Source organism: Stegodyphus dumicola, chromosome 3, assembly GCF_044657685.1.
Source record: "Stegodyphus dumicola isolate Sdum_Otavi_A_Nest chromosome 3, ASM4465768v1".
NCBI classification, from domain to species: domain Eukaryota; kingdom Metazoa; phylum Arthropoda; class Arachnida; order Araneae; family Eresidae; genus Stegodyphus; species Stegodyphus dumicola.
This window is the reverse complement of record NC_140770.1, coordinates 11,642,466-11,661,582: the sequence shown is the minus strand read 5'-3', so window position 1 is coordinate 11,661,582 and position 19,117 is coordinate 11,642,466. Positions and strand designations below refer to the sequence as shown.

At 29.0% G+C, this 19,117-nt stretch overlaps 1 protein-coding gene across 2 annotated transcripts in view; it reads right to left on the bottom strand.

Moving 5' to 3' along the window:
- LOC118202279 (reelin-like) overlaps positions 1-19,117 on the bottom strand; it is a 297,785-nt gene that overhangs the window by 186,194 nt on the left and 92,474 nt on the right. For both annotated transcript variants that reach the window (XM_085812571.1, XM_085812570.1), the window contains 10 exons: positions 16,366-16,540; positions 16,100-16,270; positions 15,878-15,989; positions 12,986-13,136; positions 12,804-12,906; positions 11,178-11,401; positions 8,022-8,242; positions 6,159-6,309; positions 5,203-5,467; positions 2,087-2,228 (listed from right to left, as the gene is read on the bottom strand). In XM_085812571.1, coding sequence (XP_085668697.1) covers positions 2,087-2,228; positions 5,203-5,467; positions 6,159-6,309; positions 8,022-8,242; positions 11,178-11,401; positions 12,804-12,906; positions 12,986-13,136; positions 15,878-15,989; positions 16,100-16,270; positions 16,366-16,540 — 1,715 coding nt within the window. The remainder of the gene's footprint in view (positions 1-2,086; positions 2,229-5,202; positions 5,468-6,158; positions 6,310-8,021; positions 8,243-11,177; positions 11,402-12,803; positions 12,907-12,985; positions 13,137-15,877; positions 15,990-16,099; positions 16,271-16,365; positions 16,541-19,117) is intronic.

The following is a 19,117-nucleotide window of genomic DNA, read 5'->3' as shown; positions in this document are numbered from 1 at the left end:
TTTATATTTCTTAATAATTTCAGCTGGTTCCAATGTTTATCAGCTTTCAATAGTGTATTTACTCCTTCATTAAAATCCACACTTTTATTGGCTTGCTCATCATGTAAAATTTAATTATGTCCTTTTTAACTTCTGCTTATTTCCTAAAATCTTTTATGGCTTTTGGTTTTAAGATTGACAGATTAGCTAGTAATTTTTACAAAGACCGCAGCTCATGAGGATCTGCAGACATAAAACAAAACATTCATTCCAGTAATCAATTTTCATCTACCTCTATTCCTGTTTTATGTCAAACATTTTTAGCTATCCCAACCATTTTCTCTACAGATCTATTCAAATAAGGATAACTAGGATTTCTGTTCAAAATTTCAAAACCCAAGCTTTTGTGAATTGGTTCATACTCTTAACAGAAAGGCATGTTATATCAAATAACTGAGTATACACAAGTAGGACAAACCTCATTAAATTTTAATATTATTTCCTCAGAAGATTTAGTCAATAGTTTTTATATCTAGTTACTCTGATACGTACTATCATTTTAACAGGCAATTTTCATCCGTTGTTCACAAATATCCATGCCAGTTTCTTCATACGGCAAATTTGGAATATTGTGATTTATTAAAGATTCTTTCACATTTTTAGACCTAAATATCTTGTAAATTTTATATATTGCAATCGTATTGTAACTATCTTTATTGATTATCGGCCAAAAAACAATTGCCTTGTTCTGGCTTTAATTTTCTCTACTTCAAAGTGAACTTCATCATTTCTGTTCTTAAATTCATTGTAATTATCCTTCTATCATTAAACAACATAGAATTCCCTGGTCATATATGTTATTTTGAAATTTAAAATATTTCTAAGCTTCAACAAGTACATTTTTCTCATTTAAGACAATTTCTCAAACCAAATTTGATAGCATAGGCAAGGCCTAAATCACTTAGTGTTGCTTCTTAAAACTCGTTTTGCTTATCTACCCACATCTAAAAATACTTTCTAAACTGTGCATAATTAATATCATTTCAGAATTATATTTTTCAGGAATAAAAGATTATGATAGTTAATCTGCCATACACAACTGTAAGTCAAGAAAGTATATAACTGAAATTTTAACAATTTCATTTTCTTCATTGCAACCTAGATGATACTAACCTATATTTCCATTTACAGGCACGGAAGGTTCATTATCAGTTAGCACTTCAACTACCTGACCATAAATGAAGTAGCAGAATTTAGAAACAGCAAACACTGCTCTGTCCATAGTCTTTTTCTGCTTCAGATAAATTTTGAGAAGAAATTGGATGTGGCATCCCATTCTGTAGTACACAGCAACTTAAGCCATCTGTGGAACCTGTTTGTATCGCAATGAGCTTTGAACTATCAAAGCATCCAAAACTGTGCATTAACAATCTTATTTTTCAAAGTTTCAAAACATTATTTTATGTACAGTAACTACTTCCATACAAAAATTATGAAGAACTAACTAAAATCCTTTATTTACAATGTTCTACTGCCAAGGCAATGCACTCTGTAATAGTAACTGGATACAATTAAATATGTAACAAAAATATTTTAATGCATCATGTGATAAAACTGATTAAAATAATTCTATTTCAACATCTTAGTAAGCTATGAAAGTTTTTATACAAATTGATGCGAATGCATTAATTATTACTGACTGTTTTTCTAGAACAGAATATTAAAAATTAAAAATAGAAGCATCTTCGATTAACTACTTTATTAATTTAAAGTAAATATGTTTATAAATTAAAGCACTTGAAGAAATTCTTCAAAAATGCAGGTAAGACATAAAAGGAATAAATTATTTAATCGGCAATAAATAATCCGTTATCTGTTTCTGGATTTATCAAAAATTGCAAAGCCTACATGCATGCTCTTTCATAAGAAAGCCAACATTTCATCGATAAAAGACTTGTCAAATAAAAGGTTACCTTTAAAACTTGGTGAAAAAATGATAAATTTAGATGAACATTATTCATTATTATTCATATGTATATCTAAAAAATTAAATTAAAATCCAGAGTTCAGCAGCAGAATATTTTGTCATTATTTGGGAACAGATTACCTTTAAAATGTAGAAAATTATTTTTGCTTCCACAAGTGGGCTCTAATTTTGCTCCAGGGTTTAATACCCAGTTTGCTTCTTTGGTACTACTGAAATCATCATTCAGTGTAGAAACCCCATTGGCATCTCCTCCGATGAAAACCTTAAAAATATTAATTCATAAAAATTAAAATTGAACAATATTTTTTTATTTAAAGATGTCTCTTTATATATTTTCAACTTTTTAAACAATCTAAGGAACATGGCAGATTTTACGTTTCACCAAATACTGAGAGTTTTCCATGGAGACAGAATAATAAATAATAGAATAATTTCAGAATGAATAATTTCTAAAGATTTATATATCAAGTTTTTAAGAAAAATGACAGGGGAAATATGTAAAGTCATTCCAGGTGCGTTGAAAATAAACTTTATTAAAAACAAAACTGTACAATAGAAGGAAATAAAACTGTACAATAGAAGGAAACAAAATAAACATCTATCTTACATTTTATATGCTTACAAAAGGGGGAAATATGTATAATAAGTCAATGTATATATGTATAATAAGTAATATGTATATATGTATAATAAGTATATATGTATATATGTATAATAAGTATATATGTATATATGTATAATAAGTATATATGTATAATAATGTATATATGTATAATAAGTATATATGTATAACATGTATAATAAGTAAGAAATTTGTTATGAAAATGAAGACCTACAAACTGAGTTGAACAAAAGTGGATATCTAAAAGTTACGAGATAGCAACAGTTCTCTGCATGGTTATAACATACTCCATTTATGAATATTTTACTTTATTATTGAGTAATGTTATTGATGACAAACTGAGAAATACTGGTAGCATTCTCCTGGTAGAAATTCTTCACACCACTAGTAGTAAAACTTAAGCAATAGCACTGTCAAAGAAAACAGAAAAAGAAATTACAATACTCAGATGGATTGCAAAGATCCAGGCATAAGTACATGCACATTAGGCAGATAATTTAATTATAGCAGAGGTACAGGGTATTATCAGAAGCTATACATGAACATGAATTTTAATGATGGTGTTACTTTTGTGAATGGCCATTGCAAGAATATGAAGTCCTTAATATTTTTATTTCTTGTGAGATGAAGCATGTTTCCAGTGTAATGGAAGTTTTAACAAGAACAACAGCCACTTATAGTCATAGTCTCACCCTCATAAAATCCTCCTACAAGGACATCAGATTAGTTAGTATGTTAATCCTCCTACAAGGACATCAGATTAGTTAGTATGTTAATGTGCAGACCAGCACAGTGAATAGTTGCATTATTAAACCATACCTGTTCTATGAACCAGTCATTTATTCATGCTCAGTGATTCTCAATAATGTACACTGCGCAAAAAAAATGGGACAGTTCTGTGTCTTCCATTTTACTGGGCTGATTGACAAAACTCAAATTGTGTTTTTCATGTCACGAAAGCACGGCTTCAGATATATATTTGATTTATATATAGCATTGTTCTAACATAGATATTTTGACGCAAAAATCGGACATTTTCTGAAATCACATGCGAATTTTTTTCCATACTTCGATTCTACGACTCAAATTATGCCTAGATATTAAATTTTGTAAAATTTGGTGCGAAATTTACGGAGAAATTCAAAAATTTATCTAGCTGATATTTTTCAGTTTGCACCAAGAAGAATTCACTTAGAGAACTTCTTAATATCTATGGCAACTCATTCTCCTTTCCCTTCCATTATGCTGGAGCGAGGAAAAAGGCACCTCATTCCTACCTCCTTTCATTGTGCCTGGGTGAAAAACGTTCCTACTTTCAAATAATTCTAGCAAAGTGTCTAAACCACGTTTGATGCTTTATCACTTTCAAGAAATATGCCAAAATTCAAAACGCACCGATATATTAATTCACGTATATGTTCCAAAAGTTTGAACAAAAACTGGAATTTTTTGCAGGTATACTTTAAGATGATGGTAAAAATTTTATAGATTATAGATCAAAATTTTTTTCAAAAAATTTATAAAAATTATTTAAAAATACAAATTTAAAAAATAAATCATAAAAATTGGGTGAATTTTTTGGAATGAACCTGAATTTCAAAATGTGAAAGGAAAAATCAAATAAATTTAATAAAAAAAGAGAGATTAATAAATATATACCAAACTCAACTAACATTGAGGAGCTAAAATTTTGAGAGCTAATTTTTTAAAAATTACTGCTGCGATTTTTACAAAACTTGGGAGTTTGGCATAATTTGAGTCATAAAATGGAAATATGGAAAAAACTTGGTATGTTATTTCAGAAAAAGTCCAATTTTGTGTCAAAATACCTATATTAGAACATTGCTATAGGCAAATCTAATACATATCCTAAGTCGTGCTTTCGTGACATGAAAAATGCAAGTTGAATTTCAACAATGGGCCCAGTAGCACGGTGGCTATTTTCTATCCAACCAGTAACAAGAGAATTCAGAACAGGAGATATAGAATTGTCCCCTCCCTTTTATTATGCAGTGTACAAACGGATTTCCTTGATAGCATATCTTTTTTGATATTATGTGGTCTTTGTTTCCAGCATAATGGGGCACCAGCACATTTCAACTCTGCATACATTACTGGTTGGATAGAAAATAGCCACTGTGCTGGTTCCGGCATGGGTTTCCAGGTTACATGACTCTTACAAGAGACTATATATCAATGGTTTCTTTCAATAGGACCATATGGAGAAACTGATTTGTCAAATCCTACAGATTAAGCAAATGGCTTAGTTGTTCATTTTCATGCCACCTTCACTGTTGTGATCATAGTGTTGTTAGAGTGCTTAATCAGCCATTCCATCACATATACAAACATGTGTCAATATGCACAGTGTATTTAAAGCATCTTCTAATGTAAAGTACCAGTTTTCATTGTTTGCAATAAAATATATTTTTTATATATCAGAAGTGACAATATCTCTTGCTTGAATCTACAGATGCTGCAGACTTTATGTGGTCTCGATGAGACACCATATACATGTAGGGAGGGATTTCAAAAGTTAAAGCAAGCTTTTTTTATATTGTTTTTGCCTAGATTTCGTACTAATGAAATGCTATAAACAAAAGATAAGTCTTACTTGATCCAAAGCCCACTCTTCTAAAAATGTTCCATTGAAAGATGGTTGCCACCATCTCAGCTTTGTTGCATTGGTTCGTGCGTGATGAGGAAGTTCTATTGCAATGTATGATGGATGAGAGACTCTAGAATTTTCACCAAAGCTAAATTGTTCTAACATATTCCATGTTGATCCTCCATCTATGGAATATTGTAGTAGTACAGGTTGCTCTTCAGAAGATCGAGCCTCTGATTTGCATCCCAGTCTCAGGTAAAATTGTATAGATCTAAACAGAAGGATTTCTAAGTGCATGAAACTTAAGCAAGAAAAAATATATATATTGGTATACCAGTTTTATTAAAAATTTATATTTTACATTACTTAGTTTAAAATAATAAAAATATGCAAACAAAAGAGTAACAGCAGCAAATACAGATGTTTTACAACATATGTTTAAATATGGAATTTTCAAGAAAATCTAATAACAGTGAAGACATACATATTTTTTAGGTATTCATCAAAATAAGATAGTTAACAATACAATTAATTAATTCAATTGCATTTCATTCGTGATTATTAGAAGTGAAAGCATTAAAATTTAATTAGACAGGATTTTATCAAAATTCTAGATTAAAACACAAAATTAGCATAACTTGATATAATCAAAGAGTAGTAAAGGTTGATATGTTTTGACTCGTACAACCAATTTACAACATGCATTTTGTATTTAATTTCAATTAGAAAAAATAAAAAGTGAAACAAGTAAGTAACATACAATATTTCTTTTCCATAAATTCGCATGCATTATTTAAAAAGAAATTGCATGATGTTCATAAAATGAGATTTATATCCTTAGTTTACATATTCAATGACAATGGAAAGTAAAAAATGGGTACATTAATTGCTAACAATATTTTTTTAAGTGAATGTATGAAAATATCTTGCAACTAGATTCAAAATTAACAGTTAAAGCATACCCAACAAATGTGAGGTCAAGATCACGGGACATCAATATGCGTTCTCCTTGGAAAGTAAACACTAAGCTATTACCACTGATGAGGATTCCACAGCTTAAAGAAATTTCTGCACCACTCCAAAGTTCCCAATTTTTGGAGTCAATTTTATTGTCTGAAATGATGATGAATTAAATCAAATATTAAAATCAGATTATGGAACTGCAAGGCATAAAATTTGGGAGAAAAATCATTCATTTTTCATATGATATATTATTGGCTTCAATCCAAAAACATGAAACTGAATTTTTAGTCATTTATACTTAACGTATATACTCGCGTATAAGTCGATACCGCGTATAAAATGACCCCCTACTTCGACATAAAAAATTCGTAGAAAATAAGAAACCCGCGTATCAGTTGACCCCCTCCCCACTTCCGAAATCGATCGAGAAACTTCGAAAAATTTTTTTTATGTACTACGTTTATTCAAAATCATCTGAGAAAAAAAAGTAAATATACGATAAAAAATACCTTGGTAAATAAACAAAATCATAATCCTTCAACGTCCGATTCATGGTCAGATTCGCAAAATATTTCATAGAACTCTTCTGTCGTCATTGGCTCGTCATCATACATATTTTCAGTCTCGAACTCCGTATTGTTACAATCACTACTAGAGCCTTCATCGTCATTTTCACTTTCAAAGACAGCATCATCTTCCGTGCCGTCTCGTTCATTGCTAATACAACATTTTTTAAATGATTTTATAATCATTTCAGAGGGTATTTCGTTCCAAGCATCTTTAACCCACTGAGCAATTAACGTAATATCGGGCTTTTTAAAGCTGCCTCCCTTTGTAAATGGTTGTCGACCGGAACTAATCCACTCTGCCCAATATTTTCTTACATTTACTTTGAAGGGCTTATTGAGGCAGACATCTAGGGGTTATCAAAACTTACTCTGATTAAAGTATGAAACTCTGTGATTAGTTTGTAACATAATTTAAGTCATGAAATTACTTCAAGTAAGTGACTTATTTGATAAGTCATCCAATTTGAGTGCAGGAAGAAAACAACTGCATTATATAAAGAAATTTTTGAACTTCTGATTCTTTTAATTTTTTATGGCCCCGCGTATAAGTCGACTGCCCCCCCACTTTGAAGTCTTTTTTTTGTCCAAAATATCTCGACTTATACGCGGGTATATATGGTATATGCATTGCTATATTATTTTTGATAATTTACACCATGCAGAAATGTATAATCTATTTAAAAATATCAGAATTATTTTGATTCTGAGATGTACTTGATTCTGAGAAATCATACTTGATTCTCGAATCAAGTATGATTTCTCAAAATCAAGTACATGCCAAACTTTTTAATGCACTTTAACATTAAACTTTGCACTAAAGTAACATTAAACTTTAAAATTAAACTTTGCACTTTTTAATTCACTTTAACATTAAACTTTGCAAACTCATGGTTCTGGCATGAAGGTGATGACAAATAATAAGAATTTTTGTGCATGCTATTTTAGTGTGTTTTACTTCTAAATACAGCATATGACAACTTTATAAAAAATTGCAGACACTTATGAAATTTAGATTTCCTCAATACTATTAAGTTTAAAGATTTGTAATAAATTTTACTTAAATATCTCATAAAAAACAGCTGATAAGAACTTCTTTAAATGATGTAAACAGATCGAAATATATAATCAAATGCAATTTACTAATATTTTTGAAAAGATAAAATCAAGCATATGAGATAAAATTTAATGTTATTAATACATAATAATTTATAAATGCATCTTATGTACGTATCCATTAGAAGAACATGAGTGACATTTATGATTCAGACATTGAATAAATCACATCAACATTACCTTCAAATCCATCTTTTAATAAACTAGGATTAGGATGTATGCTGTGGCAGAAATCACCTTCATAGCCAGCATCACAAACACACATCACTCCATTTACACAAAACCCATGACCCATACAATGAAGAGCACAAGATGGTCCAATATAAATGTTGTCAATTGCCCATGGAGATGGAGAATCTCTCAAAGAATGATAACCTTGAGTCCACCTGAATCGCACATTTCTAAAAAATATTAAACATTTATTTTCATTCAACACTTGAGAACTAATTGGGAACTAAATTAAGGGAAGAATTAAACTATAAAAACTAAATGGCAAAACAACAAGATTACATTTTAGCAAAGAAATGTCCTTTTTTCCTTTCAAATATTTATATTTAAAAGGATATTCTTTTCATGATTTCATTACAGTTTAATATAATAGTTAATTTTAGATAAGAAAAAAAAAACATGTTTAACCAGATGAAAATTTAAATTTATATAAAAGTTATTCAAACATTTGCATATTTGGATTTAAAAAAAAAAAAAAAAAAAAAAAGAGAGAGAGAGAGAGAAATTAAAAAAAAAAAAAAAAAAAAAAAAAAAAAGAAGAAGAAGAAGGGGATTATACTTCAGGTGTAAACCATTATGCTGCAAAAAAGAAATTAATTGAAAATCAACATGGAACTGCTTATATGCTTTATTCTGTATAAAATTAGTTTCATCAAAATAACGTATTTCATCTTGTTACAAAAAATACAAATGAATCATTTGAATATCGAAATGTTTCCTCAAATATAACATTAGTACAATTTTAGCACGATTAGTTTTGTAAAGTGTTATTTTTATCTGTGAACGATCTAAGAAACAATTCGAATGCAATGAAATTTTGTATTTACGGTACATGATTATACAGCTGGCATGTATATACCTATTTCAATTATTTTCAAGCATGTGGTCTAATTTGACAGTTTTAATAACATTTAGAATTTTCATTTGCATGCAAAGGAGCCATCTTTGTTTTGCAATGCAAACTTCATTTTTCCAGACTGCTCTTAATACTTAAAAGAACTTAATGCTAAACATTTCCTGCAATGCTATTATCTCATCATTCAGAATGATGAAGAAGTACGGGAATACCATCCATCCAATTAGACTAAAAAAGTATTTAAATTTTATACTCATAAGCTTAATTTCCTTTCGATATAATTACAGAACTACACATAATATTTAAAACCTCAACAAAAACCATGAGCTAATGCTTTATTTTAAAACTATTGCATACTGCAAACTGTTCACAAAATAAAGATTTTTTTTTTTTTTTTTTTTTTTATTTTTTTTAAGATGCTATAATCGTCAGATACCATATTTATAACTCATTTGCCACTTTCACCTTTACACCCTCAAGCTTATTAAAAAACATTTGCAGAGACTATTAAACAAAAAAAAAAAAAAAAAGGTATATGAGGATTTAAAACCTGTTCAAGCATCAGCATTTTTCACTTAAATAATGTGAGAAATACAGTCATTTAAATACAGAAATGACTTAACTATCATTTAAGTTGAATGGAGACGATATAAAAAAGCCATGTTATATAATTTTACAAATCATATTCAACCTAATAATTTTCAAAAAAAAAATATCATAAATTTGGTATTTCAGTTACTTATGGATAATTATGATGCAGTTGATAGTTACATAAAATTAGTACATTAGAGAAGTGGTTGTTGTATATAACAATGCTGTACTATGAAAGATGTTAAAAATGGAATAAAAATACAGCTTTTTTATGTGCATAATATTAAAACAAAATTAAATATAAAATCAATTAAGAAAGCTATAATTAAGCTTTCTCATTTCCTGCAAATTTACAAAATGTTTTATGTCTATACTTAATAGACTACATACGGATTTTGAAAACAATATTGTAGTATATGAAGAATGTAGAGCTGAAAAATGCATGAAAGCAAAAATTAATTGAATATATTATTAACACATAGCATAAACAGCTTTTTTGACTAGGGCATCAGTCCTCCCATTGACAGGTGCTTTTATCCAAAGGAATTTAATGTTGTGTGTTTTTTTAAGGTGAGCCCTTTTCTTTTAAATTTTGAACAGCAAATCATTTTCATAGTCTGGGCAGAAGAATGCTTGAAGAAGGCATTACAATAAAAGTTGATAACATGGCTACACAAAAGATTTTCATCAATCCAGTTGATGCAAATCTGATTGCTAGCAAATACAGATTTACCAGGCCTCAAAATAAATCAGTCAGAATCAATTTCTATTTTACAAAAATAAACAAGGAAAGCACAACCAACAGCCCCCAAAACCATAAGCAATATAAGCAAACCATAAGTGTACAGATATCAAGTTCTGCATTACCAAAATAAAAACAATCCAAAAAGATAACAGTATTTTCATCTGGGTGGAAATCATTTCTATTTAAAATTCAATTTCTATAATTACATAAAATATTGTGACATAAAATCAGTCTATCAATATAGCCATTAAAAATTTTAAATGATAATAATAAAATTTATATTGCAATGAGAGGGGTGGTATGCCAGCCAAGACACAAGCCAATTCATTCAAGATTATCCAAAAGTGTTGGATAGTCTTGAATGAACTGCAGAGTTGCAAACATCCACCACTCTGAAGAGAATCTAATTTTTGTCCAAGTCCTCAATTATAAAAAAGTACATATAATCCATTTAGAAGATTAAGGAGATTTATTAAAAGTAAAATATACAAAACAAACAACAGAAAATTAGACTTAAATACCATCATTACTAAATTACTTGAAAACAAAAATTATATACTATGCACATGAGAACAAACTAAACTTTGGCTTATAGTTCAAGCTCCTAAAAGAATATAAAGAAATATAAATTATTTTTAATCTAGATTTTTAATCTAGATAAATTAATTAAAGTGGCATTTGTACATTACAAAGAGCTTTCAGGTATAAACAGTAAAATATCAAGATGACATTAAATTTTTAATGCACATGATAAATCTTTTACCTACTAGTAAATATTAAAGCAATTATCATCCATTTCTATTTTAAATACATGTTTATTAAGAAACTTATTGTACCATTGTATTTCAACAGATTTTATAGAAATTAAAAAAATTAAATATTCATTAAAAAAAAAGATGCAGCATTTTGCTCTTACCCACAGATTTTCAAACCAGAAAGAGGAACAACAATTCTCTGCCATGTGTAATGACTATTGCTGTAATAAACAGAAGGAGTTTCTGCTTGAAGTACAGCATCAGGGCCAGATCCATATCGTAACCATGATGACTTCACCAGCTCCCATGTCCGTCCTTGATCTGAAGAATATTGAAGAGATACTGGATCTTCTGGAGAAATAGTTATTCCACAACCCACTTTCAGCTGGAAATTTTAAATTAAAATCTTGCTAATTCACATAGTAAATCATATGAAGAAAAGCAAATTTTTACATGCCATTATATTGAAACAAAAGTATCTTAATAACTTACAATAACATCATTTATAGATAATAATAACATACATTGGAAAACTGTTGTCTCTAAATTATGGAAAAAGAACATCCCTAAATAGCATTTCTGATGTGAATTGATACAATGACATATTGATGCATATTATTAATATGGGAACAAATATAAACAAAAGGTAAGAAACACAAAAAAGAATGAATAACTTTGTAAAGATGCAACATGACAGATAATCTAGCAGATGGTTTTTAAACTTCATTAGTAAGTAGGTTTGTAACAAAATACAAGCAATAAAAATTCTGTTATTTTAAAGATTTATTCCTTTATCTATACTTCAGAATTTTAAATGCCTTTCACTAGGTACTTTTTTAAAGCTGTTCCGTCAGTTGTTTCAAAATGTTCCATAAAATAAATATTAAAAAAATAATGAAAAAAAATGAAATTTCAAATATCTTTGTCCTTTACTGTGAAATATTTGCAAAAGATTATAATATATTATAAATTTCATAAGTATGCTACTGCTAGGTTCATAACCATGCTACTGCTAGGTTATGAAATTACAATAAGAAAATAAATTCATAGATGCAATCTAAAGCATAAAAGAATTCAAAATAATTACTTAATTATTGTCAGTTATATGCATAAACAGTATTTAGCTGAGTGGCATAACTGCCTTTATCCAATAATGAGATTTATTATTATTTGGTATTTATTATCTTAATATCTAAAATATTTTGTTTTCTTATTTACTTTAAAATGATTACTTAATTATTGTTATACTAAAGTGGTTAGTGAGTTATTATTAAATCTGTGAATTTAAAATGAATTTTGAAATCTTGAATCATATCTACATGTTTTTCTTGCTTTTTTATCACGTATAAATATTACAGAAATGAGTATACGAAGCCCTGGAACACCTTAAAATAACACAAATGCATATGTCAACAGTGTGCTCTGTAAAAGAAAAATATTAAACAATTATTTACAGTACTGTTTCAACAAGGTGACTTTTTTATTACATCAATACTTTATTTTATCGTGTAATATATGATTCAAAGGCATGTGTATCTATAAGAGTGTCGCATTTTTTAAACTTCAACATTTTCTTTTCTAGTTTGTAGTTAGAAATTTTGCTTTATGCACAGCTCTAGGTATGAAAAAAACTAATGTGGGAAATAGATGGCTTTATTTTCAAATAAATATTTCACCAGTAATTTAAAATCTGTTTGGCTGAAAAGCTCAAAATTTCTGACTATTGTTACAATTAAATATATTTAAAACAAGCAAATATACAAAAAGCAAGAAAAATATTCACATACTTCAAACTGGATGACGTAATCATCCATAACAGTCATATCTCTTGTATACAGAGACCGTTCACCTTCAGTAGATGAAAATACCAAACCATCTCTAGCTTTGTTACTAAAATAAACATTAGAATTAATTTGAAATGTATACACACATAACATACACCTTTTTTTAATGCATGATTTTCTCTTACCTCATACAAAAGTCATCCATCACACCTCCAGGCCAGAAAAGCCATGCATCAGGCTGTGGAATGAGATCCAAAGGATCATACAAAACATTAGGTTTGACTATCATACCTCCAACATAAAAGTCATCAATAGCCCACTGCATTACACTAGTGCCTAGAAAAAGAAGTGAGACTTGCTAAAATGTCATATAATAATCATAATAATATAAATGTCATATAATAATGTCATAAATAATTTCACATAGTTTGAAAAATTTGCATTTAATCATGAATACCTAGCATGTATGTATTTTGAATTTTGTATGAATACCTAGCATCCAAACCCTTTTAAAAAAAGGTTTGGATTTTTAATATACAAAACATTAGGTTTGACTAATGAACATGTTAAGCTAGCATGTTATCCCAAAAGATGCCTTGCTGCCCTCCAAAAATTTTAAAGTTATTTCTTTTAATAATAATACTTACTAGTAATGCTACAAATTCAGGTAAGGATACAAATTATTTGTGTCAAAGGAGGTGATATTTTATATTAACAGTTGGCAAACATGTTCTCCACATCTTTGAAATCCTTATTTTTGTAGCATTTTTATACATCTACTACTGGATACTACTACATTCATATCTATCAAATTAAGTACCATAAGCTCACTAATTCCAAATAATAGTTCAGGAAGGTGTTCAGTTTACTAATTTATTTTTTAGTTAATGCACATTTTTACAATACATTACATTTATTTTTGGTTTATACACATTTTTTACAAGACTATGTCAAGTTTACTAATTTGATTTTAACCAACATGTATTTTTAAAAGAATGCAAAACATTTTGATATTCAGTTTTATAAAATTAAACAAATAATTTCATAAATGTATACTTTTTTTAATGGCTGATTGCTTTATTTAATAGTCATAAGCTTTGTGCCACTACAAGGGCCAGAAGTGGTGGCCATTTCATTATGGAAGCACCTAATAGGTCGCCATCATTGCCTCCTATGAAGGAACGAACAATTACAACCATGCCTTCCCTGGGATTTGAACCTGGGCTCATCGCTACAACAGTTAGGGTTACCAACCCACTATACTGGTTCGGCAGCATAAATGTACACTATTTACAGTCAAAAGTCGTTAATTCGGACACCCATAATCCGGAATGATCTATAATCCGCACCTCAAAGCTACAAACTTTCTGCGCATTCGTCGCGTTCACGCATGCGCACAGGCGTTTACGAGTGCGTGTAAGACCTTTACGGCTGCAAATATGCGTGTGCGCATGCGCGTTTAATGTGTAACGAATGGTATAAGCTAAGCTAAAATTCTCTAATTCAGTTAATGTTACAGATTGCGTTGTTCCTTAATCTTCGAATTGGATCCGGCTTATTATTTTTTGCAGACTGTTAGAGCAATTTTATAAAAGTAAGCTTGAACTTTCGATTATGTCAAATAGAATTTCCGATATATATTTACTAATATGTAAAGGATCTACAAAGCGAAAGTATGTTTCGAAATCTGAAATCTGTTTATCAATTTCACGCTGCGGCATGCAATGAATTGGAAGTTGATCTGTCAGCACTATCCTTATCGTCAGGGCAGATGTTTTTATTTTATTTGGCTTATAATTCCTTACTAAATGTAGTATTTCATCTCGATGTACTCCGTCTTTGATATGATTTAAATCAAGTTCCTCGTCATTATAATTTGCTTCTGATAGTGAAGAAAGAGACCCAGGGGTTATTGAAAATGAAAAAATTTCGATTGACAAATTAGTCGGTATTCTCCACACAGCAATTATAGGACTTGAACAGCGGAACTTTGTAACTAAACAAGAAATTATGTCTGTTTAATAGAATTAAAGAGAAAGTATTCTCACATGAATTGAAGCAACTTAAACAACTTACATTGAAAGAAATGTTTAGAAAAGTAAACAAATAAATATTAAGCTTTTTTTTTTTTTTGTAAATTTTGATACCCTTTAGACCATAATTGTTCTTTATTTCATAAATTACGGTTTCATATTTTTAATTTTGTAATTTCTGCATGCCATCTTACCAGATTTAAACTGATGATCTATAATTCGGAAAAATCGATAATCCGGAATCGCCGAAGTCCCGACGAGTTCGGATTAACGACTTTTGATTGTATTAATAAAATTACAATAATCTATTATAATTTAATAAGTTAAACAAATCCATGAAATAAATTCTTAGTTTAAAAAAAATAAATTTACTAATTGATCTAAACAGTAGCATAGAAGATCTACAAGATTTTTGGCAATTAAGACATCCATTACAATTCTGTTATTTGCTGGAGATATCAACGATTACTGTTTTTCCAAAATTCCAAAATAGTAAGTAAGGGAAATAATTCTGGCTACTTTGAGAATTTGACTTTAAGTACTTATGGCAATGAATTGAATTTGACTTTACTACTTTTAGTACTTGTACACCAAGGCAAGTTTTCTAAATATCAAATATTATTTCTGAGAAATAAGTGACTTAGTGGTTTAGTGGTATATTCTAGCCTTAGTGTAAATCACAAAGAGTGGAAAACAAGAATTTTATCAAGTTTTACATTTGCATTTGAGTGCCACTTAATTGTCATCAGGGCTAGGTAGGCAGTCTTTACAGAATAGTTTCAGTTATAAAATAATAAGCTGATTTAAACAAACTTAAATCTCTCTTTCTCTGTGTATGTGCATATTTATATAGATAATATAAATTTATGTATGAAGATGACTAGCATAGGCCTGGAGTGGCAAATTTTTCTAATAGCAAGAAGCTGGAAACATATGATACAATTCATTATTTTAAGCCTAAAACTGAAGTTTGTTTCTAAAACTTCATTTATTTCATTTTGTAAGTTCGGCAAATAGAAAGAACAAATTCTAAGATAAGCTTACTAGCAGTAATTGGCTGCCAAAGCCTCAACCTTGTTGCATTTGTCAAAGCAGTTGGATCTTTCAGTGGTATCATATAAAACTGTGGAGCAGTTTCAGCAGAAAAGTGTAGTTCCTAAATTTAAGACATAATAGTGAATTAGAAATAATTAAAAACTTTTAATTATTTTATTTAAATAATTAATTAAAAGCTTCATGAATACTGCACCTAAAAAATTAATATACCTTTAACAAATGCCATGTAATTCCACCGTTGTTAGAAAACTGTACAAGAATCCCATTTCCACGAGTTATTGTTGATGGTACTGATCCATGACAACCGTATTTAAGAGTGAATTGAATATACTGAGCCGCTGTTAAATCCAAGTCCTGAGTAACAGCCATACGAACTCCCTCCTAAATGAAATAATTTGAAAAAACATTACATAAAAATACATAACTTTTAATATATGTAAACAGGTAAAAACTATAATATTTGTTGTGTACATCACCTTATAAAATACTAGAGCTGTTCCACTAACGAGCACTCCACACCTGGAACTTATTTCTCCTCCATAGATTTCTGGCCAAACAGTTTGATTTGAAAATGAGTCAAATGTGTCTCTTAATTCACAAGGCAGTGGTTTTTCAGGAACACAGTGAGGTGGCTTAAAGCCAGCATCGCACCTGGAAAAATTATTAGCATTAGTTTTATCTACACGAGGTATAGAATTTCTTTAAAAAATAAACTCAGCATGAATTTCATAGCATTCTGCCTTCATAAACTTCTACTGACAGTGCAATTAAATCCATATATGCCAAATACATATTTGCTGCAGATGGAAATAACAAAATTCTAGTTTTTCATTAATTGCATTTATTTCAAGGAATACTTTACAGTTAATAAAATACTATACATTAAGACATTCAAACATAAAAAATGTCACACCTAAAAAATACAGCATACACAAAAAGTAACTGTTTGCTGCCACTTTACACGTTATAAGATAAAATTCTATTGCATGGTGACAAAGCTGATAGAGTATAGTTATACTTTTAAAAATACATCAGTTATTATACCAAAAATGGCTCATGACCTTTTCCCCCTCTCCATCAATGCTTCATATTTTCCAAATATGTTAGGCCAATCTGTGTGACATGCATATTGATCTAAATTAAACTTCTATTACATGTATGGGATGTTTTAACAGAAAAAAAATTTCAAAATCTTTATATATTATGTATAGACTTATTTCTTTAGCAGCTACATATAATAGGATGCCAAAACTACATCCTCATCAAGATCAGTCTATCTAATATAATTTTATAGTTTGCTCAAATCAAATTTTCCTTAGAGAGCTGAGAATATACTCAAGTGATCATGTTACGCTTTTGTTATTAATGATCTTTAAAAAAATTATGATTTTTTGCATTATTTATTTTATTTTGCATTTTTTATTTATTACACATATGTATGTATGCCACCCATATGTATATATATAAGTTTTTCCCCTTCCTTTCTGCCTGCTTTCATGGTCTAATTGGAAAGGACTTATGGGTAGCATGGGAAAGTTGCTTTTTAAGTGGGGGGGGTGAATGTAAGATTTTTTACTTTCTTTACCACATACCTTCATCGTGTAATTGGGAAACACATTGAGGTAGCACTAGAAGGTCAGGATTTGAGCCCCCATGAGTGCATTGCATATTTAAGTCTCTTACTCATCTTTCAAGTCTCAAGTCAAAAATAAAATGCCTAATTGTCTCTACATATTTTTTAAAACAATTTTTGGCAGATATAAATATAAGTACAGGGACTTGAAAGAATGTGCAAGAAGTTGTATTTCCTATTTTATACAAAATATTTTTTTTAAATAAAACATACAAAATCTGCATCATTTAAAACATTTTGTAATTGGAAGTATATGTCTATGATCAATTATTGCAAGAATAAAGGCTGGATAAGGAATTCTGTGGATATAGTATACGGGCTGGCTGCATGGGTGTTTTCGTGGTTTTCCCCATGTGTAACATGTATACGAGCCAGTTTCTTTTAGAAAGTCCTCCACGAAGGCATTCCTTCCCTTAGGCAGATAGCCCTAGTGTGATTTGCCATAATTAAATACACCAACTAATATAAATGGTATAGATGAAACTAATATGTCTTAATATAAATTTATAATTCAATGATTAGCACCAATATTTTGAATAAAAATGAAGTTGATTTGGTTATATATGATTCTTATGATTTTCTACAATCAGAAATGGCTTATGTAGTCATACACAAAGACAACAGCAGACCTCCAAAGTCAACAAAATATACTTAAAAAATAAAATAAAGTAAATTAAAAAAAAAAACAGAGAGACTTTTGCTGAATCAGAAAACAGATTTTTAAAAAATAAAAGAGGTCAGTGGATCGTATATCCATTATTGCTTATTGCATTCTTTACAACAAAAATTGGTATCTAAAACAAATGAAATTAATACATTCCATTGTCATAAATGATGCTGAATAGTTTATAATTTGTTGCTATATTTCTTAAAATTCTTTGAAAAAGTAACATCTTTGAAAGGAAAATGACTTTATTGCATTTTATAGAAGAATATACTAAACATTTTAATTTCAAAAACTTCATATAAATTATTTTTCCTTACTTTCCTTACTTATTTATTTAATTTTATGCTTACATTTAATTAATTCAGTCTAGAAACTACTTTAATAACAAAAATATGCATTAATAAGATTTTCTGCTACTTTAATAACAAAAATATACATTAATAAGATGAAAAATTCATCAGCATATTTATTTAAAATATGTTAAAAGTTTAGATTGTTTTCAAACCTTCCAAGTTAAGATGCAATAAATATTATGATAAGCAACTAAAGATTAATTTAACAGCTGCTTAAAAAATACATAATTTGTTATGTCATATTTGTATATCACAAAAGAACTCTAATTATCTGGACAAAATGAGATCACAGTTCATCTGTATAATTAAAAATAAGGATCATTGGATTGCTGTTCTTCTGCAAACCAAATAAGTATTTTTTACAGTACAAGTGGAGAAATCTTACTCTCTTACTGTTCTTTTTTTATTTCAATAAAAATTATTCAATTAAAAAGAATAAAATACTTTTATTTTCATTAAACAGAAAGCAAAATTCCTTCATTTTTATAATTATTTTCACTTATCTAAACTATAACCTACTTCAATTTCAAGTAAAATGAAACAACGAAATTAAATGAATTTAAGTAAGGCCTAAA